General features: G+C 42.3%; 1 protein-coding gene across 2 annotated transcripts in view; it reads right to left on the reverse strand.

Moving 5' to 3' along the window:
- The window catches only part of HAAO (3-hydroxyanthranilate 3,4-dioxygenase), a 75,300-nt gene that overhangs the window by 38,855 nt on the left and 10,764 nt on the right, over positions 1–25,681 (reverse strand). The window contains exons 2-6 of one of the 2 annotated variants that reach the window (XM_077282377.1): positions 24,823–24,901; positions 14,702–14,785; positions 7,704–7,825; positions 5,804–5,893; positions 2,010–2,053 (exon numbers count right to left, since the gene is read on the reverse strand). In XM_077282377.1, the coding sequence (XP_077138492.1) occupies positions 2,010–2,053; positions 5,804–5,893; positions 7,704–7,825; positions 14,702–14,785; positions 24,823–24,901 (419 nt within the window). The remainder of the gene's footprint in view (positions 1–2,009; positions 2,054–5,803; positions 5,894–7,703; positions 7,826–14,701; positions 14,786–24,822; positions 24,902–25,681) is intronic. The other variant, XM_077282378.1, reaches the window with a different exon arrangement.

Genomic DNA, 25,681 nt, shown 5'->3' on the forward strand with positions numbered 1-25,681 from the left:
GGGGCCAGATGGGAAATCCCAGGGGCTGAAGGAGGAAGCAAGCAGAGGGATAGTTCAGGATGAACAAGTGGAGAACGTAGAAGTGTACTATGCTATGGACTTAAACGGAAAGGAAGATTGTGCCCAATACTCCATGTTGTCATCTATGGAACTTTGACTGATTTATGTGCGGCTGTTGCTGGATCTGAAAGCATGGAGACAGCAGATGCCTGCGGCCGAAACGTGACTGTTCTGCACTACAAACTACAAACAAAGCACAGATGAACTGGAAGAAGCAGCCCCTCGGCCATGACTATCGCCCTGAGCACCTTACACTAACATAAGAAACTGTTTATCCCTTATAGGGAATTTGTCAGCAGGATTTCACCCCCAAACTATTTATATGCACATGTAGCTCTTTCAAAGACAACTCCAGCAATACCTTTACATGGCCAGTCCGTTCCATTGATACTAAGAAAACAAGTTTGCATTGATACGCAAGCAAGGCTGAAAAACTGTTTGTAGATCTGAAGCCTCTGTCACTCCAGCTCTATTCAACATCCAGCGCCGCCTCCTTCTGGTTGACTGCCAGCTTCTATGCTATGTGACTTCATGCAAAAGGGGAGACAGCCAAGCAGAAGCAGGCATTGTTGGGCCAAGAATAGAACTGGAGTGACAGAGGCTTCAGATCTACCATAGTCCTTCAGCCGCATTTGCATATCAATTCAAATTGATGTCTCAGCAATGAAGGAATGGACTGGCCAAGTAAAGGTATTGCTGGACTTGACTTTGAAAGATATAAACAGATTGATAGGTTTCCTTTGAGGGAGGGGTAAACAGTAAACCATTGAGTTAAGATGCGCACAAGTAAAGATGGAAAGAAGAGGTGTGAAGGGAAGGACGGTAGGGTGCGGGAGTGGCAGGACAGGTGAGCAGTGAGGCGTTATTTTTCTTTTTTAACCTTTTGCCGAAATTCTATGGATCTGCTGGTGGCTATTTTGCTCATTACTCTAGGATGGAATATAAAAAAGTGCATAAGAAGTAAGGACTGCTGCTGCTCTCCGACTACCTCTAGATATAAGTTACATCCAAAAGAAGTGAGGGTGAAGCGACTAATTAGCAACCACTGATTGGCTCCAGGGCTCACATGACGTAACAAGGTAACATGAGCCTCGGGAGAGCAAGTGCCAATGAGGCTGGAACGGCACCGGAGGTGGCTACAAGATGCTTTTATATTAAATTGAGAAGATGTTGTCCGAGTAGTGGACAAGAAGAAAGGATGGGAGGAAGAAAGGTAAGTAAAATAAGGAAGGGAAGGAAGGGAAGAAGGAAGGAAGAAAAGAAAGGAAGAAAAGAAAGGAAGGAAGGAAGGAAGAAAGGAAGGAAGGAAGGAGGGAAGGAAGGATGGAAAGAAGGAAAGAAAGAGAAAAAAGAAAGCGAGAGAGAAAACAAAAGAAATAGAGGGAGAGAGGTAGAGAGAGAGGGGAGGAAATATAGAGTGAAAGGGGAAGAAGGAAGGAATGAAAGAAAGGAAGGAAAGAAGGAAGAAAGCAAAGAAGGAAGGAGAAAGGAAGGAGAAAGAAGTAACTTTTTAAGAACTTCATGGGTGGATCTTAGATAATTCTGGGGTGGGGCAACTGCCTCTTTGGGATTAGATTGAGTAACTACAGATCTCTGAGATGTTAAGGATCTGAATTTAAGCACCAGGGTTTTCTTTATTGCTCGATCTTCTCACTGTTCACACAGGCAGGTATACTGTGGAATTTCCACTTCCAGATTTAACAAGTGGCAAATCTACAGCACATTCTAGTAAGTGCATACATTTAGTAAACATGCTGTGTAAGATATGTACGGTACATGGAATCCATAATCATGGCACGCTACGCATTTTCTTGGTGAGTTTTCATTCTTAGTAAAACATGGTGAAATGCGAAGCAAATTGGCATGAACAAGAGAAATATCCAGCTGTCAACCTTCCAGCTCTCATAACATATACTGTAATATTTTAGAGGTTTAATAATCTCCATTACCTGGGTCAGGTTTTCCTGTTTTATATTGTTTTGAGTTGAAAAATCTGAAATGTGAAACAATGAGGGAGATTATTATGTGTATAACAATTATATTATTTCTATAGTCATATCGGAAGCAGACTTTTATATACTGTAAAACACAATTGTTTTGAGAATAGATAGTTTCATTAAAGAAAGTTGTAAAATGTGTGACACCTGCAGGTAAAAAGGAAATATTACAATGAAAGCTACAGAGACATTACAGTGGGTATGGAAAGTATTCAGACCTCTTTAACGGTTTCACTCTTTGTTTCATTGCAGCCATTTGGTAAATTCAAAAAAGTTCAATTCTTTCTCATTAATGCACACTCTGCACCCCATCTTGACTGAAAAACCCCCCAGAAATGTAGAAACTTTTGCAAATGTATTAAAAAAGAAAAACTGAAATATCACATGGTCATAAGTATTTAGACCCTTTGCTCAGTATTGAGTAGAAGCACCTTTTGAGCTAGTGCAGCCATGAGTCTTTTAGGGAATGATGCAACAAGTTTTTCACACCTGGATTTGCGGATCCTCTGCCATTCTTCCTTGCAGATCCTCTCCAGTTCCGTCAGGTTGGATGGTGAAGGTTGGTGGACAGCCATTTTCAGGTCTCTCCTGAGATGCTCCATTGGGTTTAGGTCAGGGCCCTGGCTGGCCAATCAAGAATGGTCACAGACTTGTTCTGAAGCCGCCCCTTTGTTATTTTAGCTGTGTGCTTAGTGTCATTGTCTTGTTGGAAGGTGAACCTTCAGCCAAGTCTGAGGTCCAGAGCACTCTGGAAGAGATTTTCATCAGGATATCTCTGTACTTGGCCGCATTCATGTTTCCTTCAATGGCAACCAGTCATCCTGTCCCTGCAGCTGAAAAACACCCCCATACCATGATGCTGCCACCACCATGTTTCACTGTTGGGATTGTATTGGGCAGGTCATGAGCAGTGCCTGGTTTTCTCCACACATACCACTTAGAATTATCACCAAAAAGGTCTATCTTCGTCTCACCAGGCCAGAGAATCTTATTTCTAATAGGCTGGGAGTCCTTCATGTGTTTTTTAGCAAACTCTATGCAGGCTTTCATATGTCTTGCACTGAGGAGAGGCTTCCGTCGAGCCACTCTGCCATAAAGGCCCAACTGGTGGAGGGTTGCAGTGATAGTTGACTTTGCTCAGTTTGGCTGGATGGCCAGGTCTAGGAAGACTCCTCATGGTCCCAAACTTCTTCCATTTATGGATTATGGAGGCCACTGTGCTCTTAGGAACCTTGAGTGCTGCAGAAATTCTTTTGTAATCTTGGCCAGATCTGTGCCTTGCCACAATTCTGTCTCTGAGCTCCTTAGCCAGTTCCTTTGACCTCATGATTCTCATTTGGTCTGACATGCACTGTGAGCTGTGAGGTCTTATATAGACAGGTATGTTCCTTTCCAAATCAAGTCCTATCAGTTTAATTAAACACAGCTGGCCTCCAATGAAGGAGTAGAATCATCTCAAGGAGGATCACAAGGAAATGGGCAGCATGTGACGTAAATACGAGTTCTGAGCGAAGGGTCTGAATATTTATGACCATGTGATATTTAAGTTTTTCTTTTTTTAATACATTTGTAAAAATTTCCACTTTTCTGGGTTTTTTTCAGTCAAGATGGGGTGCAGAGTGTACACTAATAAGAAAAAAAATTTACTTCTTTGAATTTACCAAATGGCTGCAATGAAACAGTGAAAAATTAATACTTTCCGTACCCACTGTATGTAAAATTGTCATCATTAGTGGGGTCTAACTGGCTGTGGTCCGTGCTCTTGCTCAGTGTACACCAGACCACTATTAATCAGATTTGTAAGTCAGATTGACATGACATAAAAAATAAATTTTAAAACACATTTTTGGCTCCATAGATTCTGTATTTCGGGTGTGTAAAAGCTGGATTTTTTAATATGACTGAAATACAATCTAAAAAATAGGAAAACCACAAAAAATAAAATAATGATATAAAGGGGCCAAATTCTATATCTGCTGAGCAAAGTTAGCGTCATATAAAGGGAATCAGTTATGATTAACATCGTTAAATAAATCCCTAAAGTATGTGGATGCCTTTGAGATCATTTTTTTACACTAAATTCATATATTTTCAGCTAAATATATTTTTTGCAATTGAGCTTTAACCCCTTCATGACCTGGGGATTTTCCGTTTTTTACACTTTTGTTTTTTGCTCCCCATCTTTCAAGAGCCATAACTTTTTCCATCAATATGGCCGTGTGAGGGCTTGTTTTTTGTGAGACGAGTTGTACTTTTGAACATCACCATTTTATTTTACCATATAGTGTACTGGAAAACGGCAAAAAAAAATTCCAAGTGTGGTAAAATTCCCAAAAAAAGTGCAATTCCACAATTTATTTTTTTTTTCACCACGATGTTCACTAAAGGCTAAAACTGACCTGCCAGTACGATTTTCCAGGTCATTATGAGTTTGCAGATACCAAACATGTATAGGTTCTTTTTTATTTAAGTAGTGAAAAAAAAATCCAACCTTTGTAAAAAAATAAAAAATAAATGGCGCCATATTCCAACACTTGTAGCATCTCCATTTTTCATGATGGGGTTTAGTGAAGGACTAGTTTTTGTGCACTGAGCTGATGTTTTCGTTGATACTATTTTGGGGTAGATACGATCTTTTGATCGCCCGTTATTGCATTTTATTGCAATGTTTCAGCGACAGAAAAAATGTTATTCTGCCGTTTCGCTTTTTGTTCTCGTGACGTCATTTACCGATCGGATCAATTCTTTTTATATTTTGATTGATCGGGCGATTCTGAACTCGGCGATATCAAATGTGTATTTTTTTATTGTTTTATTTTCAATGGGGCAAAAGGAGGGTGATTTGAACTTTTATATTTTTAGCATTTTTTTGTATTTTTTTCTATCTTTATACTTGCTTCAATAGGAGACTTGAAACTGCTATCATCCGATCGCTTGTGCTACACATAGCAGGGCTTCTCCTTCTACTCCAGAAAGACTAGTGTGGCATGAGCAGTTTTAAAGGGCCCCCAGCAGTGACTGACAGCCGGCCCCAATACAGAGCCAGTGTCAGTCAGGGCCGGGGGCACGGTTACAGCCGTCGCTGTGTATTCTCAGAGTGGTTACTGAACCAGCGCCAGCGCCGCCCCCGTGACTGCAACCGGAATACTGCTGGGGGGAATAAAGTTTATTTTCTCCCCGCAGCGTTCGGCTAAGTGCGGGGGGACAAACAGGTTAATAATGCTGTTAAACTGCAGATTAACCCCATATCTACAGGTTAATTGCATTTTTTTCTGGTGACAGGTTCCCTTTCATGAATTGGCCCGTGTTTTAAATCCGAATTTACATGAATTGCAATTAAACTGGAGACCTTTTAGGACATTTCAAATCATCGTGTACTGCATTACCATGTTTTTTTCTAGTTTTTGTGTACCCAAAACCAGAAATACTGGATCTATAAACACAGGCTTTTTCTTGAAATCATGGTATAAGATAGAAACAGTGTATGGGCCGCCTGCAGTCCAATAGTTTTGTCTATGACAGAAGCTGCTTGCTACTTTGGATGTGGCCTCCTTACCTATGGGACCCCCGTGTCACCAATGACATGTCCGCTCCTGATGACATCTGAAAAATAGTCTGCTCTGTTGCATCGATAAACTCTATTTCTACCAACTTTCACAAACTTAAAATTACTGTCACCCAAACATATAAGGAAACAACACGCCGGCCACATAACGCAAAGTATATAAAGTGGATGACGGACTTACTCCTTAATTATTGGTGCAAGTTCTACTCCAAGATCTTTACAGTGAAACCACCTTTCGAATAGAACTTCAGTAGAGTTCTCCACGTAATACCTTTCGAAAGAAAATGGGATTATTAGTGGATGTGAGAAACCGCCAAACAGGAAAACATAATTAGAGAAGCTAATGTGGAGAGAACGCTGCAAAGCCGGTGGACAACGCCAATTCCCAAGAACGGGCCTTGTGCTGGAAGATGACAAAGTCACTCAGGTGTATCTTTGGCTGACTATTGAGAGAAAAGGGATGATTTCCTTCCCACCTGCTCTGCGCTGTAGAGTAGCATTTATATCAAGTGAAAGTGAGAGAGAGACCACCTGGCCGCTGTTCCTATTTTACTTTATTCGAGTTCCCGCTAAGGAACCAATGAAGTGCTATGTGTCGTGATCCCACTACTCACTGCAGTGAGTGACAGCTCAGCAGTCCTATGGATTGTCGGGGCGTGCTGGACTGTCCGCATTGTGAGTGACAGCTTGGCCATCCTATAGCATGAAGAGGCATGCTGGGCTATCAGTGTTGTGTATGGGATTTCCCTGCTGCCAATTAGGTCGGGCCTGCTGGAAATCCTTTAGGTGTCGACCTTTCAGGGTGATTGCCTGGCTATTTAGCTGGCTGGCTATGCTTGGACTATTGCCAGTCAGAGTTTTTGCACAGTGGTGTGTGTCCTTTGTTGCCAGATCTCGAATTTAGCCTCTTTGATCATTTGCTCGGATTGCCACTTTGCCTTGACGTTCTCTGACCCTCGGTTCCTGACCATGAACTTGCTCTTGACTATTTGTTTGTCTTATCCCTTTGTCTCTGACACACTCTCTTGGTTTTGATTTCGGACTCCTTGACCTCACTGCCTCATGGCTTGTCCGTAAGAAGTGACTCAGCGTCATACTATGTCTCCGTCAGAGACTTTGCGGAAATTTATTAAAGAATTTAGCAAATTTGACTTTTTTTAGCAGACATTTCTGTCTTTTGCTGTGTTTATGTTGCTCTCGTCGCTTTTTAAAAAAAGTGGTCGGAAAAGTGGCCATGGTTAATTATTCGGCCATAATGTTATGAGTTGTAACATTTTTCAATAGGCACAAAAAAATTGCAATTCTCACTCCTGGGAAGGGGCATTAAAAAAGACAAACTATATTTGTAAAATTTATCCAACATCATGCAACACTGATAAAAAATGGAACTTCTCATTCCCACTTTGTGTTCTATGAATTTCTGTTCTTATTCCGCAAAAAAACACAAGCTAAGTTGAACACCTGAGCCCCGATTCATCATTGCCTTTGAATCTTTTTGTACCCATTCCCTGTCCCTTGATGAGCTTTTGAGCTTGCTATTTTTCCGGCAAATTTTTGTGCCAGTTTGCAAAATGTGTGACTCTGCGTTAACAGTTGCAAAATCAGTTCAAGACTGAAAAAAAGACAATTTTTGACTTTGCGAAAAATTCATGAACCGCCGTTTTGAAGAAGTTGGTGCAAAAAAAAACCCCAGCAAGGAATAACAAAGGAGAAAGTAAAGAAAATAACATATAAAAACGCAAATGAGAAATCTGGACCTACGTGTCTGATCTTTGAGAGCCACGTTCCCAACGTCCCCTGAATGAGAAGTTAATGAGCGACTACTAGTCCAGTAATAATCAATGGAGCACATGCGCAATAATGATCCGTTCACAAAATGGACTTAACGAAACGCATTCTTGGGATTTCTGGGGATCTCAGCATATGACTCCCCAGCAAGCATACATCACCAATTCTCTGGACAGAGCATGTATGTTGTTTATGTGCTTCCCATCAGTAAGCAATGCTGTATCTGTTCTGTTTCCACCCTGTCAATGTGCTATTCAGGGTTTTATTAATATGGTGGCAAGAATAAAATATACCTTAAACCATCTTTCTCTTGATGTGATCTCTTCCTCTCAAAGACAAGCCCCACCGTGTTCGCGAATCTTTGCGGAGAATGCGGAATCCGAGCAGGAAGCAGAAACATCTGTCCACACAGTAACTCTTATTATCGGAGATGATTCACACAAATATAGAAGGATTTAGGCAGATTCAATTCAAGTATTTGGAGCTGCATATCATTTTGTACAATTTGGTAACGTTAAAACTGTTGCACCATTTACTTTTTAGAGGCTCTTTGTTTCACTGCACATTCAACTTTGATTATGGTCACTGTAAATCAGCTCAGAAGAGATAAAAAAAACATAGATAAAAGAGTTACGAACTCTCCCATCACATCGTCAGAACGAGCTTACTGACAAATTTTCAGATAACTCATTCTGCAGGAAGTAACACATAGGGCAACACACAGGCTATAGAAAGAAAATGGTCCAACATTTTTAATGAAAATCAAACACAAAAATTATTTTATGGCCCAAATACATGCATTTAGAAAAAAATAAGTAAATGAAAAGATGTAAACCCCTTTAATCATTCATTCGCTCCATTTACAATTACAGAGAGCATCCCATGTCAGGATCTTTAATCAAACAATGAGAGAAGTTCTGTGTTCTGTTTAATCTGCAAGAAAAACCATATGGGGATTCCCTAAGCTTTGAATGTGTCCAAAGCAAAAGTGACATCAGAAAATAATCTATTGTTTAAATCAGGACGAGGGTTTTTTTTCAAACCTTTTTTATATTGTTGTCAATTTTCTAATACTAATGTCCATATTGCTATTTACATTTAAAGTGAACCTGTCAGCAGGATTTTGCTAAGTAAACTACAGGCATTGTCATGTTACATAGTTACATAGTTATTAAGGTTGAAGGAAGACTGTAAGTCCATCTAGTTCAACCCATAGCCTAACCTAACATGCCCTAACATGTTGATCCAGAGGAAGGCAAAAAAAAACCATGTGGCAAAGAGTAACTCCACCATGGGGAAAAAAATTCCTTCCCGACTCCACATACGGCAGTCAGACTAGTTCCCTGGATCAACGCCTTATCAAGGAATCTAGTGTATATACCCTGTAACATTATACTTTTCCAGAAAGGTATCCAGTCCCCTCTTAAATTTAAGTAATGAATCACTCATTACAACATCATACGGCAGAGAGTTCCATAGTCTCACTGCTCTTACAGTAAAGAATCCGCGTCTGTTATTATGCTTAAACCTTCTTTCCTCCAGACGTAGAGGATGCCCCCTTGTCCCTGTCTCAGGTCTATGATTAAAAAGATCATCAGAAAGGTCTTTGTACTGTCCCCTCATATATTTATACATTAAAATAAGATCACCCCTTAGTCTTTGTTTTTCCAAACTAAATAGCCCCAAGTGTAATAACCTATCTTGGTATTGCAGACCCCCCAGTCCTCTAATAACCTTGGTCGCTCTTCTCTGCACTCGCTCCAGTTCAGCTATGTCTTTCTTATACACCGGAGACCAGAACTGTGCACAGTATTCTAAGTGTGGTCGAACTAGTGACTTGTATAGAGGTAAAATTATGTTCTCCTCATGAGCATCTATGCCTCTTTTAATACATCCCATTATTTTATTTGCCTTTGTAGCAGCTGCCTGACACTGGCCACTGAATATGAGTTTGTCATCCACCCATACACCCAGGTCTTTTTCATTGACGGTTTTGCCCAGAGTTTTAGAATTAAGCACATAGTTATACATCTTATTACTTCTACCCAAGTGCATGACCTTACATTTATCCCCATTAAAGCTCATTTGCCATTTATCAGCCCAAGCTTCTAGTTTACATAAATCATCCTGTAATATAAAATTGTCCTCCCCTGTATTGATTACCCTGCAGAGTTTAGTGTCATCTGCAAATATTGAAATTCTACTCTGAATGCCCCCTACAAGGTCATTAATAAATATGTTAAAAAGAAGAGGGCCCAATACTGACCCCTGTGGTACCCCACTGCTAACCGCAACCCAGTCCGAGTGTGCTTCATTAATAACCACCCTTTGTTTCCTATCCCTGAGCCAGCTCTCAACCCACTTACACATATTTTCCCCTATCCCCATTACTCTCATTTTATGTAACAACCTTTTGTGTGGCACCGTATCAAAAGCTTTGGAAAAGTCCATATACACTACGTCCACTGGGTTCCCTTGGTCCAGTCCGGAACTTACCTCTTCATAGAAGCTGATCAAATTAGTCTGACATGAACGGTCCCTAGTAAACCCGTGCTGATACTGGGTCATGAGGTTATTCCTCTTCAGATACTCCAGCATAGCATCCCTTAGAATGCCCTCCAGGATTTTACCCACAGTAGAGGTTAAGCTTACTGGCCTATAATTACCGAGTTCAGTTTTTGCCCCTTTTTTGAATATTGGCACCACATTTGCAATACGCCAGTCCTGTGGTACAGACCCTGTTATTATGGACTCTTTAAAGATTAAAAATAATGGTCTATCAATGACTGTACTTAATTCCTGCAGTACTCGGGGGTGTATCCCATCCGGGCCCGGAGATTTGTCAATTTTAGTTATTTTTAGACGCCGCTGTACTTCCTGCTGGGTTAAGCAGGTGACATTTAATGGGGAATTTTTATCACTAGTCATATTGGCTGCCATGGGATTTTCTTTTGTAAATAGTGATGAAAAAAGTCATTTAGCATATTGGCTTTTTCCTCATCCTCATCCACCATTTCCCCCAGATTATTTTTAAGGGGGCCAACACTGTCATTTTTTAGTTTCTTACTATTTATATAGTTAAAGAATATTTTGGGATTATTTTTACTCTCTCTGGCAATGAGTCTCTGTCTCAATCTTTGCTGCCTTGATTTGCTTTTTACAGAATTTATTTAATTTTCTGTATTTATTTAATGCCTCCTCACTACCTACTTCCTTTAATTCTCTAAATGCTTTCTTTTTGTCACTTATTGCGCCCCTTACAGCTCTATTTAGCCATATTGGTTTCCTCCTATTTCTAGTATGTTTATTCCCATACGGTATATACTGTGCACAGGTCCTATCCAGGATGCTAATAAACGTCTCCCATTTTCTTTGTGTATTTTTGTGTCTCAGGATATCGTCCCAGTTAATTGCACCAAGATCCTCTCTCATCCGTTGGAAATTTGCCCTCCTGAAGTTTAGTGTCCTTGTAACCCCTCTACTACCCATCTTATTAAAGGTTACATGAAAACTTATTATTTTGTGATCACTATTCCCCAAGTGACCCCCAACCCTTATATTTGATATGCGGTCTGGCCTGTTGGTTAATATTAGGTCTAGCAGTGCCCCCCTTCTTGTTGGGTCCTGAACCAGTTGTCCAATTGTCTCTCATAGTTGTCAAAAACCAATTACCTTTGCTGGAACTGCAGGTTTCTGTTCCCCAATCTATTTCAGGGTAGTTGAAGTCCCCCATAATAATGACTTCTCCTTGAGTCGCAGCTTCATGTATTTGCTTTACGAGGATATTCTCCATTGCTTCCATTAGTTTTGGAGATTTATAACAAACCCCTATCAGTAATTTATTATTTTTTCCCCCTCCCCTTATCTCCACCCACAGGGACTCTACATTTTCATTAAATTCACCTATATTATCACGCAGGATGGGTTTTAAGGAAGATTTTACAAACAGACACACCCCACCCCCTCGCTTATCTGTACGGTCATTTCTGAAAAGGCTATAGCCCTGCAAGTTAACAGCCCAGTCATGGCTCTCATCCAGCCACGTCTCAGATATCCCCACCATGTCATAATTATGCTCCAACAACATTAATTCTAATTCATCCATTTTGTTGGCGAGGCTTCTGGCATTAGTATACATGCACTTGATGTTCCTCTCTGTACTCTATTCTTTCTTAAATTACTAACTGTTCTAACCCCACCCCCCATGCCACCGCCACCCCCAACTTCCTTATTTGTGCCCAGGTCTCTATCTGCACTATCTTCCCCTCCTATAAAATGAATACCCTCCCCCCCAATCCCTAGTTTAAACACTCCTCCAACCTTCTAACCATTTTCTCCCCCAGCACAGCTGCACCTTCCCCATTGAGGTGCAGCCCGTCCCTAGCGTAGAGCCTGTAGCCCACTGAGAAGTCGGCCCAGTTCTGCAGGAACCCAAACCCCTCCTTCCTACACCAATTCTTGAGCCACTTATTAACCACCCTAATCTCCCGTTGCCTCTCTGGCGTGGCACGTGGTACAGGCAGTATTTCAGAAAATACCACGTTGGAGGTCCTTGCTTTCAGCTTGCAGCCTAATTCCCTGAAATCATCTTTAAGGACCTTCCACCTACCTCTAACTTTGTCATTTGTGCCAATGTGCACCATGACCGCTGGGTCCTCACCAGCCCCTCCCAGTAATCTGTCCACCCGATCAGCGATGTGTCGGACTCAAGCGCCAGGTAGGCAGCACACCGTCCGACGATCCCTGTCTTTGTGACAGATTGCCCTATCTGTTCCCCTAATAATTGAGTCCCCCACTACCAGCACCTGTCTGGCCTGCCCTGCTCTCCTATTTCCCTCCTTACTGGAGCAGTCACTCCTCCGGCTTTCAGAGGACATGCCTGGCTGCAGCAGTGCTACCCCTGTACTGGCACCCCCCTCATCTGCCAACTTAGCAAACTTATTGGGGTGTGCCAGATCAGGCGCTGTTATACTGATTAAAGTGATACCAGTGCTCTGGGGCGGGACTGTAGGCAGAGTCTTATCTTCCTGCTCTAAGCCAGAGAAACCAATGAAAGACCTGCAACAGGCAGTCTGTCTCTATGATGAGGAACATGTTTGTACTTTGGAGGCGGCCTGGAGTCAGGTCTTTCCTTGGTTTCTCTGGCTTAGAGCAGGAAGATAAAAATCTGCCTACAGTCCCCCAAAAAGAAGTGAAGGACAGCATCCAATCCAGGTGAAATATCAAAAATTCTTTATTGTGCCAGATGCATCTGGCACAATAAAAAACTTTTGATATTTCACCTGGATTGGATGCTGTCCTTCACTTTTTTTTGTGGTATGTATCTCTCCTTTGGGCCCAGTGGAACTAGGACGTGCATCCCCGTATCTGTTGTGCTGTCGGCCATTCTCTAATGCAAGGTCTGCCTACAGTCCCGTCCCAGATCACTGGCATATTATTAACTGAAAACTTCTAACACTAATTACACAAGAACCACAAGATGGATTTCTTCACCCCAGGTATAATTTTAATCAGGTTAACAACATCAACATGACAGTGCTTGTAGTTTACTTATCAAAAGTCTGCTGACAGGTACGCTTTAAAAATCATGAAAACTTGCAGTTTTTACTCTGATCTAGCATTAGACTGACACTTTGTATTCTATAGAGATCACTTCTCAGCCGTCACTTCATTATCATCACAGGCACGATTACAGTTAAAGCCTGAGACAGGATTTACCATTCACAATAGCTGACAGTCACAGGTGGAGATAAATATGATTTGGAATAACTTTTGGCTGGCACTTGTATATAGTGGGCTGAAAAGGAATTACGAATCAGGAAAGGCCCAAAGACTAGCTAGATAGCACGATGACTTAGACTGAAGCAGAAATCACTATAGAGGACACTGTCTGAAATAAGTATATTCGACCCATTGTTAAACATCTCCTTCATGGAACCCAAGTTCACTTTAAAAAAAAAGTTGCAATTCTAAGCGACAAGTAAGTCTAAAAGTAGCTTCAAAGTCACTATGGAGCGCACAAACAGCAACATTTTACCTAGGGAAATCTATTATAACCAGGCAGAATTAAAGAGCTATTTAATCTTAATTGCCTTTAGTCTTGATGAAAGGGAAGGAATTTCCATTGTATAAACCACATTGTGGCATAAAATGTAAAGAAGCAAAATGTTGCTGCTCTCACTAAAAGAAACAGAATACCTGCTTAATTATTGTTTGCACATGTCAAACTTGAGTGGCCATCATCAGTACACCTTAATGGACTGGTCTGACACTAATATTGATTTTCATCCTAAATAACCATCTGTTTATTGTAATATTTTAATGGCCTTTCTAATATGCTTTAATTAAAAAGTCCTTGCTCTTCTTTGTATATTTTTTTTGCTGCTTTCCGTTTTGATGTTTAAGAATCGGTAGTGCATGCTGGGATACTCAAACGGGCCATCTCCAGGGTCAGAGGTTGCGGTCGCTGCTACAGCCTCGTTCCCATACTGAAATAAAATGTCATCAGTGATGTTCCTTTCCGGCTTCTGGGCTAGTCCCTGCTGTACTGAGCATGCATTGATTGTCAATTCCAACATATATTCAGTACAAGCGTCCTTCTTACTGTGCAATATTCTTCATAGTGCACAGTGACAGTGCACTTCCTCACCGGCTCTCATGACAAGTGACTTTCGCTAGCTTGGATTGTAAGGAAATTATGCAGCAAGCAGGTACCAACCCCACCCCTAAAAGTGAAGTCTGTTTCGAGGGCAGTGCTGGTCCCAGCTCTCTCTGATTTTGGCGTTCTTTTCGTACTATTTGCACTAACAGTGCACTTTGTTGCTGGCTCATCACTTCCCATTAAAGCCAGCTAGGGAGCGCACTGTCATTGTGTACTGAGAGGACTATCACATGAAAAGAAGGATGCTTCTACCGAGCAAACATCAAAACTGACAACTGATGACATACTCAGTAGAGCAGGGACTAGCCCAGACCCTGAAACAGATGTCACTGATGATACTTTGCTTCAGGGTGGGAACAGAGGCTGTGGCAGGGACCGCAGCCTCTGCCCCCTGATGACGTCACACTTTAGCATCCCAGCATGTACTGAGGATTCTCAAATAGAATGTCATCAAAAGATAAGGACTTTTTAATTTATGTATGCTAGAAAAGCTTTCACATTATTTCAATAAATAGATAGCTATTTAGGATGAAGATCAAAATTAGTGTCGAACCACCCCTTTAACAACCGTAAGAGGCTCCAAAGGTGATACGTTCAGGGCTACAATCTATCACTAACGGATATCCTTACCTCCCCTTCTTTAATGTAAATGTCCTTATGTTTTCCATTTTCGATTATCTTCAGACACATATCACCTTCCAACTGGTAAAATAACTGTAAAACAACAAAATTAGCAAGTTGTGTCATTATCATGAGCCATTGGCGAACTTCTTCACCTCTCCATTGAGATTAAATAATCGTCGGTTTCTTCTGCTAATTCTTATGTTATCACTCAATAATGTCATGTCTATAACATCGATGAAAAGGAGGATCAGATAAATTAAATTTTAATCTGGCCTATTTCCTATCAATAGGATAGGAGATAATATTACTTAAGGTACCTTCACACTAAGCGACTTTGCAGCGAGAACGACGACGATCCGTGACGTTGCAGCGTCCTGGATAGCGATCTCGTTGTGTTTGACACGCAACAGCGATCTGGATCCCGCTGTGATATCGCTGGTCGGAGCTAGAAGTCCAGAACTTTATTTCGTCGCTGATCACCCGCTGTCATCGCTGGATCGGTGTGTGTGACACCGATACAGCGGTGTGTTCACTTGTAACCAGGGTAAATATCGGGTTACTAAGTGCAGGGCCGCGCTTAGTAACCCGATATTTACCCTGGTTACCATTGTAAAAGTAAAAAAAAAAACACTACATACTCACCTTCTGACGTCACCGCTGTGCTCTGCTTTACGGCCGGCCGGCGCTGACACATTCAGTGCAGGGAAGCCGCCGGCGGGGGACGTGACAGACATCAGAAGGTGAGTATGTAGTGTTTTTTTTTACTTTTACAATGGTAACCAGGGTAAATATCGGGTTACTAAGCGCGGCCATGCACTTAGTAACCCGATGTTTACCCTGGTTACCTGGGTGCTGCAGGGGGACTTCGGTATCGTTGAAGACAGTTTCAACGATGCCGAAGTCGTTCCCCTGATCGTTGGTCGCTGGAGAGAGCTGTCTGTGTGACAGCTGCCCAGCGACCACACAACGACTTACCAACGATCGCATCGCTGGTTGTAATCGTTGGTAAGTCGTTTTGTGTAACGGTACCTTTATTGCTAGAGGTCCAATTGTGACCCCGATGAAGGCACCCTGCAGAGCCGCATCTGATTGAAATAGAGGTCTGGCAGGCATACCTTTAATCTATATATTATCTATGGGTCTGCAAAAGATGTCTGAAAACAGTGCCCAGCTATCTCTGTAGTCTCATAGAGAATGAATGGAGAAAAGGTGGGCATGCTCAGCCTCAGCTCCAATCAGACGAGGGTCTGGAGGAAGATATGGGAAAAGGAAAAAATGCAGAACACCAGTGCAATGTGGCTGCAAGATCTGAGAATGAAACACAGCAACCACCTAGAGCAAGAACCAGTCATCATTACAGAAGCAGACATCCAACAGCGGGTCAAGAACATGAAGAGCTGGACAACACCTGGCTTAGACATGATCTACATCTACTGGCTAAAGAAATTAACATGAACGCGTGGCAAAGCAGATGAACCAACTGCTAGAAGCAGGCCACCACCCAGCTTGGCTAACACAAGGAAGAACAGTGCTGATCATGAAAGATCCTCACGAAGGAACAGTTCCATCCAACTGCCACCCAATAACCTGCCTTACGACAGCATGGGAACTCCTATCATGCATCATAGCCACCAATCTACAGAACCATATGAACCAGTACATGAATCCAGTTCAGCACAGCATTGGGACTAGTGATGAACGAGTGTGCTCGTTACTCGAGATTTCTGGTGCTCGAGGGTTCTCCTAGTATTTTGGGCGTGCTCGTATATTATGTTTGTGTCCCTGCAGCTGCATGATTAGCCTGAATACATGTTGGGATTCCCTTACAAACAGGCAATCCCTGCATGTGTTCAGGTTGTCTAACAGCCGCCAAGCATGCAGCTGCGGCAACATAAACATAATCTACGAGCATGCCCAAGAACATGCCCGGAGAACACCCGAGCATGCTCGGTAATCTCAAGTAACGAGCGCACTCGCTTATCACTAGTGTTGAGCATTCCGATACCGCAAGTATCGGGTATCGGCCGATATTTGCGGTATCGGAATTCCGATACCGAGTTCCGATATTTTTGCGATATCAGGAATCGGGATCGGGATGCATATTCATGTGTAAAATAAAGAATAAAAATAAAAAATAGGGATATACTCACCCTCGGACGCGCCCTGGTTGTAACCGCTGCAACCGGCAGCCTCCGTTCCTAAGAATGAGCGAGTGAAGGACCTGCGATGACGTCGCGTTCTTGTGATTGGTCGCGTAAACGCTCACGTGACCGCTCACGTGACCGCGACGTCATTGAAGGTCCTTCACTCGCTCATTCTTAGGAACGGAGGCTGCCAGTTGCAGCGGTTACAACCAGGGCGCGTCCGAGGGTGAGTATATCCCTATTTTTTATTTTTATTCTTTATTTTACACATGAATATGGATCCCAGGGCCTGAAGGAGAGTTTCCTCTCCTTCAGACCCTGGGAACCATCCAGGATCACTTCCGATATTTGTGTCCCATTGACTTGTATTGGTATCTGGTATCGGTATCGGCGATATCCGATATTTTTCGGATATCGGCCGATACAATCCGATACCGATACTTTCAAATATCGGAAGGTATCGCTCAACACTACTTATCACTAATTGGGACCAACACCAGAGGCTCTAAGCACCTTCTCCTAGTAGATAGAGCAGTCGCTCAAAACTCAAGATCCAGACAGACCAATCTCAGCACAACCTGATTGACTACAGGAAAGCCTATGACTCAATACCACACACAAGGATCTGTGAATGCTTGATTCTCTACAATGTCAACAGGAAATTAAGAACCTTTCTGAGAAACTCAGTGGGGCTATGGAGAACAACATTGGAAGTCAACTCAAGACAACTAGCAGTGTGTAAGCACCATCAGCCACCTCCTCTACATGGATGACATCAAGCTCAATGCAAAAAACGAACGAGACATCAATTCACTGATCCACCTGACAAGGATCTACAGTGAAGACATCGGAATGTCCTTCAGACTAGAGAAGTGTGGCTGGCTGGTAATAAAGAGAGGCAAGGTAGTCAAGACTGATGGAGTGGAATTACCATCAAGGCACATAGCAGATGTATAGACATGCTACTAGTACCTCGGCATCCCACAGGGATAAGGTAACCATGATGAGGAGGCAAGGAAAGAAGCAACATCCAAATTCCATCAAAGGGTAAGACAGGTCCTGAAGAGCGAGCTCAATGGGAAGAATAAAATCCATGCCATTAATGCATAAGCCCTGCCAGTTATCAGATACCCTGCTGGCACTGTGTGCTGGCCAAAAGAAGAGATGGAAGCTGCAGGTTTGAAGATACAAAAGCTCCTCACAATGCATGGAGGTCTCCACCCTAAGTCTAGCACCCAAAGAGTGTATACCAACAGAAAGGAGGGTTGTCGAGGCTTGATAAGCATCCAAGCTGCACTTGGTACACTGGACTGAGGACTGCTATCATCAGTAAACCAGGTAAAGACTGCAAACCTGTGTCCTCGTTCTTTGCCATACCATCCACCACACCATTGGTGCCTTACACCTGGGAAGCCCTGGGGACCCCGCTTCACCTGTGGGAAGCGTCACGATCTTGCTGCATACCATCACCACAGAGGACCCCTTTAAGCAGCGTCAGTCCCCACTGACAGAACACCACAGGTGGCGTCACAAACAATAAACTTTATTCATAAAACCCTAAAAGACATTCCCCTTAAATTGGGCACCCAGGGCCATGGACCGGGTCGCAGCCACAGTGACATCCCTTTAAGTACCGGACCCAGTACTGAGTACCCCGCTGCCCTGGTTGGCGACCCATATCTGACATAGGTGATCAGATGATTATGGAATTATGTTTTTTTTTCTGGATATTCCACACCCTATAAAGCAGGAAGCTAGGTTGATAGGATAAACTAATATAAATTAACACCATCACTCCAATGGCTGTGGGGGAACAACACTGATATTATAAGAATCAGCAGGATACAGGTTCGGCAACTTTTTCCCCCATAATCAAGCGAGGAGAAACTTGCGTCTGGGTTTTCCCCCAACACACCGACCTACTATGGCTCATTTCTGATTGTTTTGCTAGGATTGCCATCTTATTGGGGGTTGATTTTGTATGGCTAGTATCTGATAAGAAGGTGTTTGCTACTTACGTTGTAGAGCATTAGGCTGGTATAATAGTCGTAAGTCGGACACGGCATCTATTGATTATCTCCCCTATGCTTCGTTGCTTTTTATTTTTGAAGTCTAAATATATGTAGAAAGTGCAAGCCCACTGGGGCTTAAACTGATGATCTGAGTCTGCCCAAGTTAACCTGTTGCATCATGTAAGGCCGAGTTCACATGTCCAGTAATCATCGTTTTGAAACGGATTCAGCCGCGATCAGTTAACTTAGCAATATAAAAAAAAATTGTGGAGAGACAGCATTTTTTGCCTCGCTAAAAAAAATGGATTGCATCGGTGGTCTATTTTTTTTTACCATTGAAGTCAAGGATAAAGGATTCATTAAATAGCCATCTCTTTTTCTTCAATTTGAAAGGGATCCATTTTTTTGCTCACTGGATCCTTTTCCCACCTTTGATCACTGGACATGTGAACTTAGCCTAAAGTATAATTCAGATGTCTGATTTTCACGCATGAGTGCTATCTGTGGTTTTCACGAATAGGGCTCATACCTGTGATAGTCTATACGGTCCGCAGAAAATCATAGAGATATTTCCATTTTGTGGTCCGATTTTCACGGACTGTCAGAAAGGAGAAGGTGGACAATTTTTTTTTGTGGTCACTGATTTGATGGAATTGTAGCTGACTATCATGTGGAGTTCTGTGCTTTGCAGTTTGGCGTTGTGGTTGGCATTTAGTGATGAACTGATTGGTAGTCATAGCTTGTGATATAACCGTGGGCACACACAAAAACCGTAAGTGTGTTTGGCAAGAGTTGAAATGATGTTGGAGACATTCACCTTTGTAAAACTACTACTGTCTCTTTTTTATGCAGAAGACGTTCTATAAGTCAATAGTCATAGTCAACCCCATGTTGGGGACTTCGCGGAACACCGTACATTTTCATTATTTCCCATGCTGGGATATTGGTCTTTGAAATATGTAATATAGTATCTGCTGCCATGTGAATGAATAATTATCTAGAGCAGACAAAATAAGTCAAAGGTTTCCATTTCATATTTATTACTTGATAGTTTGATGCATTTCGGTAATTAATTAATTTTCTCGGAAGCGGCGTTCACCTAAATACAAGTAACGTGTTATTAAATTAGCTCATTATAAACAGCCGGCAACAATGTTCATCATCTCTGCTTCAGCGCTTTCTGTTTTGAGACAAATTGTTTTTTGGTGACCGTGCACTTTTGCAATTTTAGCTCGATTTTAACTGAACCAAGATTTTTAATATTAACCCTCTCACAGTCAGATAGCTATTAAAACTTTTAACCTAATGCATAGCCTGGAGTTTCATTCCAGGTAAACCAATAAACTCTTGTAGAACATTCAACTTGAATCTAATCCATTGGAACAAGAAAGGTCTATAGCGCTCCCTATGTGGCCTCTGCTGGTAAAGGTGTGGACAGAGCACATGGAAGACGTGGCCAATGTTGGATGAGAAGGTGTTTTGTTGAGAACACTTGCTTCTGGTGGCTACCAACATTGGTGTAGCATAGCCAGTGGAGTACATGTTGGTCCCATACAAAAGTTCAAATTGGGCCCCATTTCTCTCTCATGCGATGTCACATGGGATCATAGTGCATAGGTGTAGTCATCAAAGAGGCTGGCCATAAATGTCATAAGACTTGAATGGCCATTAATTGGTAGGGGAATGGCTGGCCATTAGGAAGAGAGTCTGTTTATTAGCCAATAGCCAACTGAAAGGTGAAATAAAAAATTGTTTGTAGTAAATGGACTGCCCAGATATTACTTTTATGTACATGTCCTGCATATTATTTTTGTATACTGTATGTTATGTTCACTGTTTATTTCAGTTGCTTACAGATGACCGTGTTTCAAAAAGATCAAGTAGAATGGTACAATAGGCTTCTGGACAAATGGAGCCACTGGTGAGTGAGACTGTGGGTTTGTGGTGTTACTGTAGCTGTACAAAAGAAGAAGAAGGGAAGGGTTCTCGAAGACCGCCCCAGAGAAGGAAAACTGTCCTAGCCTGGCCCAGAAGGAGCAGGGTGCTGGCTGGAAGAGTGAAGTGTCACAGATATATTATGTACCAAAAAAAGAGCATGAACTGAACCTTGAAAAATCATACGTTGATCTAGAGCCGCTAGGCAACCGCCACACAGCATCAACCCCTTAAGAAAGAAGTCCCTATCGCCCCCACGGAGCGGAGCCACGCGCTGACCACTGTCACAGCGGCATGTATGATAAACAAGTGTCATACATGAGGGATATGGGTCACAGGGGACCCAAAACAACAACGACCAATAAGTCCAAATATAATAATGTATATAAAAAGTACAAATTTTTATTTAGATCACAAATTCAATAACATAGTATATAAATATACATAATAATTACAAAGAAAGAAAGAAACAAAGAAAAAGTGAGGTTCAGTGCTACAAAGTGCCGAGGCACTGCATAGGTTTAAAAGAACATGTTAAGGGCGCATGGAACCGAGGACAAACCCACCCATGTTACTCAGTATATATATGTCGACCAAGAAGAAATAGATATAAAACGTATGTAATGACTGAATACCCATAATTGGGCCTAACAAAATGGTCCATCTAATATAAGTCAAAACATCCAATAGTGGCATAACAAATAAGTAGGACGTATTTTACCTTTTAGTAGGAGACAGGGTGGGGTGTACACAGGATCCGTGCGCCCTCCCCGACGCACGTTTCGGATTTAAACACCTTCCTCAGGGGGCATGTATAAATGTATATATATATGTATATATAAATGTATATGTAATTGAACATGAGGTTCTTAGTTTAACATACTGATCAGACTGTATGAAGCCCACTGTCACTTGACGATGAACCTCTTAGTGCGTCCCTATCGCCCTAACGTACCGACCACGGTCACAGTGGCAATGCACAGGCAGGGCAGACAGCCCGTTGTCTTCAGACCGTGCCGCCCCAACAGTACAAAACCACAGCAACAATGACCGCCACACAGCATCAACCCCTTAAGAAAGAAGTCCCTATCGCCCCCACGGAGCGGAGCCACGCGCTGACCACTGTCACAGCGGCATGTATGATAAACAAGTGTCATACATGGTAGATAAGGGGGATCAATTGCATATTTTGCATTGGGACTCAGGAGATTCAAATGTGGCCTCCACTTACTGTACTCAAAACCGGCTTCAGGTTTCTGTGGGCCCATGGGTGACAGAGTTCCAGTTTGCCCCTTTTCACTTTCAAATTTTTCCTCTTCGCCTTCCAAGAGTTGTACCTTTTTTTTGCGATACGTGCTGCATAGGGATGAGCGAACCTGAACTGCAAAGTTCGGGGTCCGTAGTGTCCGGTACCGAACCCCAAACATTGATTTTTAACAGGATGTTTGGTTTGCTGTTCAGGTTCAGATGCCATAAAGTTTATTGAAAGACTGCACTTATTAGCATGGCTGTGATTGACCGGCACACCACGTGACCCGGTCTGTATAAATGCCGGATCATGAGTGCCACCGCCTTTCTGCTTTGATTAGTATAGGGATAGAATGCAGCTGGAGTAAGGGTCAGAATTAGACTGCCCACTCTGCAAGAAAGCTGCTTGTTGTACTCTGCACCCGTATCTGTGGGAGTACTGTGTCAAAAAGCCGCTGTGTGTACTCTGCACCCACGCCTGTGGGAGTGCTGTGCCAGAAAGCCTCTGTGTGTACTCTGCAGTCCCGCTTGTGGGAGTACTGTGCCAAAAAGCCACTGTACTTACTCTGCACTCTTATCTGTGGGAGTACAAGTGAATAGGAGGAGATGTTCCAGATGAAAATGTGGTAAAATATTAGAAAAAACTTTATTAGAAGATATTAAAAAACATCAAGGTAGAATAACCAGCGGCATACTGACCAATGCGTTTCAGCTTAGAAAGAATTATTTATGGCTTGAATACCATGAATAAGGCTTTCTAAGCTGAAATGCGTTGGTCAGTGTGCCTGGTTATCCTAATATCATGTAGTTTAATATTTTCGCTGGTACATCTTCTCCTATTCACTTGTATTACACTACAATGTAACGCCGACACCTAGTGAACTTTTATATCTCAACAGGTGTCACAGCCAAAGTCGCTATGTAGCCTCAACCTTAATTACACTTGTTTGCCAGCTGTGTAACACAGCCATCACCAACTCCGCATTTGTAGTGTGCAAATCCATCAGCTGTACAGTACGGTAAATGTCGCAACAGACAGAAAGGACCCTGGTTCCGGCCCTGATTGTGCTATCACCTTAGTGACCACCAATACACCTATTTACAGACCTGATATATAAGGAGAAAGCATCCCCTAATGGGTGAAAATGCAACATTTCTCAGCTGTACACAGTAGCTGACACCCTGTTGCACCAGCCATGAATGGTGTTGGCACTGACCATGGCTGTTTAACCCCCTAGATGCTGCTGTCAATAGTAACAGCGGCATCTAGATAGTTAACAGAGCATGGGAGCTCCCTCTTTAACCTCATCAGCATCCTGAGATCACAATTGTGTGGTCCTAATGCATACCTCCCAACTTTTGAAGATGGGAAAGAGTGACAAAGTTTGGTAGCAAATTTTAGGCCACGCCTCTGACCACACCCATTGATAATTAGTCACACCCATATCCACGTCCCAACCACACCCATTTAGCACTGCTGATCACACTGTTTCATATGCAATAATTATAAACAAAAAAATATGGCCACACAGTGCTCCATACCGTATAATGGCCGCACATGATGCTCCATACTGTATAATGACCGCACATGATGCTCCAAACCGTGTATAATGGCCACACATGATGCTCCATATTGTATAATGACTGCACGATGCTCCATACTGTATAATGGCCACACATGATGCTCCATACTGTATAATGGCCACACATGATGCTCCATACTGTATAATGGCCACACATGATGCTCCATACAGTGTATAATGGCCACACATAATGCTCCATACTGTATAAACTGTATAATGACCGCACATGATGCTCCATACTGTATAATGGCCACACATGATGCTCCATACCGTGTATAATGGCCACACATGATGCTCCATATTGTATAATGACCGCACGATGCTCCATACTGTATAATGGCTACACATGATGCTCCATACTGTATAATGACCGCACATGATGCTCCATACCGTGTATAATGGCCACACATAGCTACTCCTACACACGCGGCTGCGCTCCGTACACTTTGCACACATGGCTCCACTCCGTACACATGCGCTCCGCTCCATACACCTCATACACACGCGGCTCCGCTCCGTACACCTCATACACACACGGCTCCGCTCCGTACACCTCATACACACACGGCTCCGCTCCATACACCTCATACACACACGGCTCTGCTCCATACACCTCATACACACACGGCTCCACTCCATACACCTCGTACACACACTGTTCCGCTCCGTACACCTCGCACACACATGGCTCTGCTCCGTACACCTCATACACACACGGCTCCACTCCATACACCTCGTACACACACAGCTCTGCTCCATACACCTCCGTAGTACATGCCTGCACGAGGCAATCTTACCTTATGCAGGCGTGTACTATGGAGGACAGAGAATGAACTTCAATCACATATTGCAGCCAGCATGCAGCCAGCGGGTAAGGAAAGGGTGAATCAAACACCCGAAAACCCCGCCCCTATGGCTAAAGATTGTTCCCTCCAAATTCAGGTGACAGTGTCCCTTTAAAGGGATAAACAATTAAAGTTAAAAAATTGCAAATTTTTCGGCCATTTTTCGCAAATTTATGAAATTTTCATAAATAAACACAAAATATATAGACCTAATTTTACCACTATCATACAGTGCAATGTGTCATGAAAAAACAATCTCAGAATCACTGGGATATGTTAAAACATTCCAGAATTATTCCCGCATAAAGTGACAAGTAAGATTTGAAAAATTTGGCCCGGTCACTAAAAGGTCTGCATTACCTCTTCCCCCTCTTCGATGTGATAATCTTTCCTCTGGTTCGGACCTCCTACGAACATTACTGTCAGCTGATTATTGTGCCTGTAAAAACAATTATAAAATATTACAATTTGAAAATGATGACCCCCGAAAGCAAATCCTAATTTGTAATTCTCTTGGCTTTCCTGCAAGCTAATTGTTAGTCCGGCCACAGAGATAACTTCCTTTGCTGTTGTTTTTCTTTCTATCGTGTTCATGCCGTAATTACATTATGGGATACATTGGTGCATTAGGATTAAAGTATACACAAGGTAATGGAGAGGAGAACAGTCCGGTCTCCCTTGCACAGTAATAAGTATCCAGTCAACACTTAGGTATATTACATAAAGTTTTGTTTTCGCCCAGTGGTTTGAAACTGAAAAAATAAACTAAGAATATATCAGGTGGTAATAATGTAGCTGATTATTTGAGTTAATCCTAACAGGATTGTGCCATCAGATTGTTTAAATTTAGATTTTTATGTGAAATTTGTTTTCTTTTTAATATTTGGCAATTTTTTTTCTCATATCACAAACTATATTAAAAAATAAAAATAAGAAATCTTGCAATTTTCACACTGGCCACCGGGGTTTTTTTTTTTTTTTTTAAACTAAAGCCACCTGGTTTTTTTTTCAGAAAACAACACATGTACTTTATCCACAAAGGTCAGACCTCGACCCTATCGTTTATATTGAAGTGTCTAATGAGAGTGTGTATGGAAGGGGAAGCTTGATATTTCCTGTCGTTTGACATTGAGATCGCAGTGTCGCATTGACACAACGCATCTAAATATTTCCTATGGTATCTCATTGCAACATGCGACCTGAAACGGCAACACAGTGA

This window comes from Ranitomeya variabilis, chromosome 2, assembly GCF_051348905.1.
Source record: "Ranitomeya variabilis isolate aRanVar5 chromosome 2, aRanVar5.hap1, whole genome shotgun sequence".
Classification (NCBI taxonomy): Eukaryota; Metazoa; Chordata; class Amphibia; order Anura; family Dendrobatidae; genus Ranitomeya; species Ranitomeya variabilis.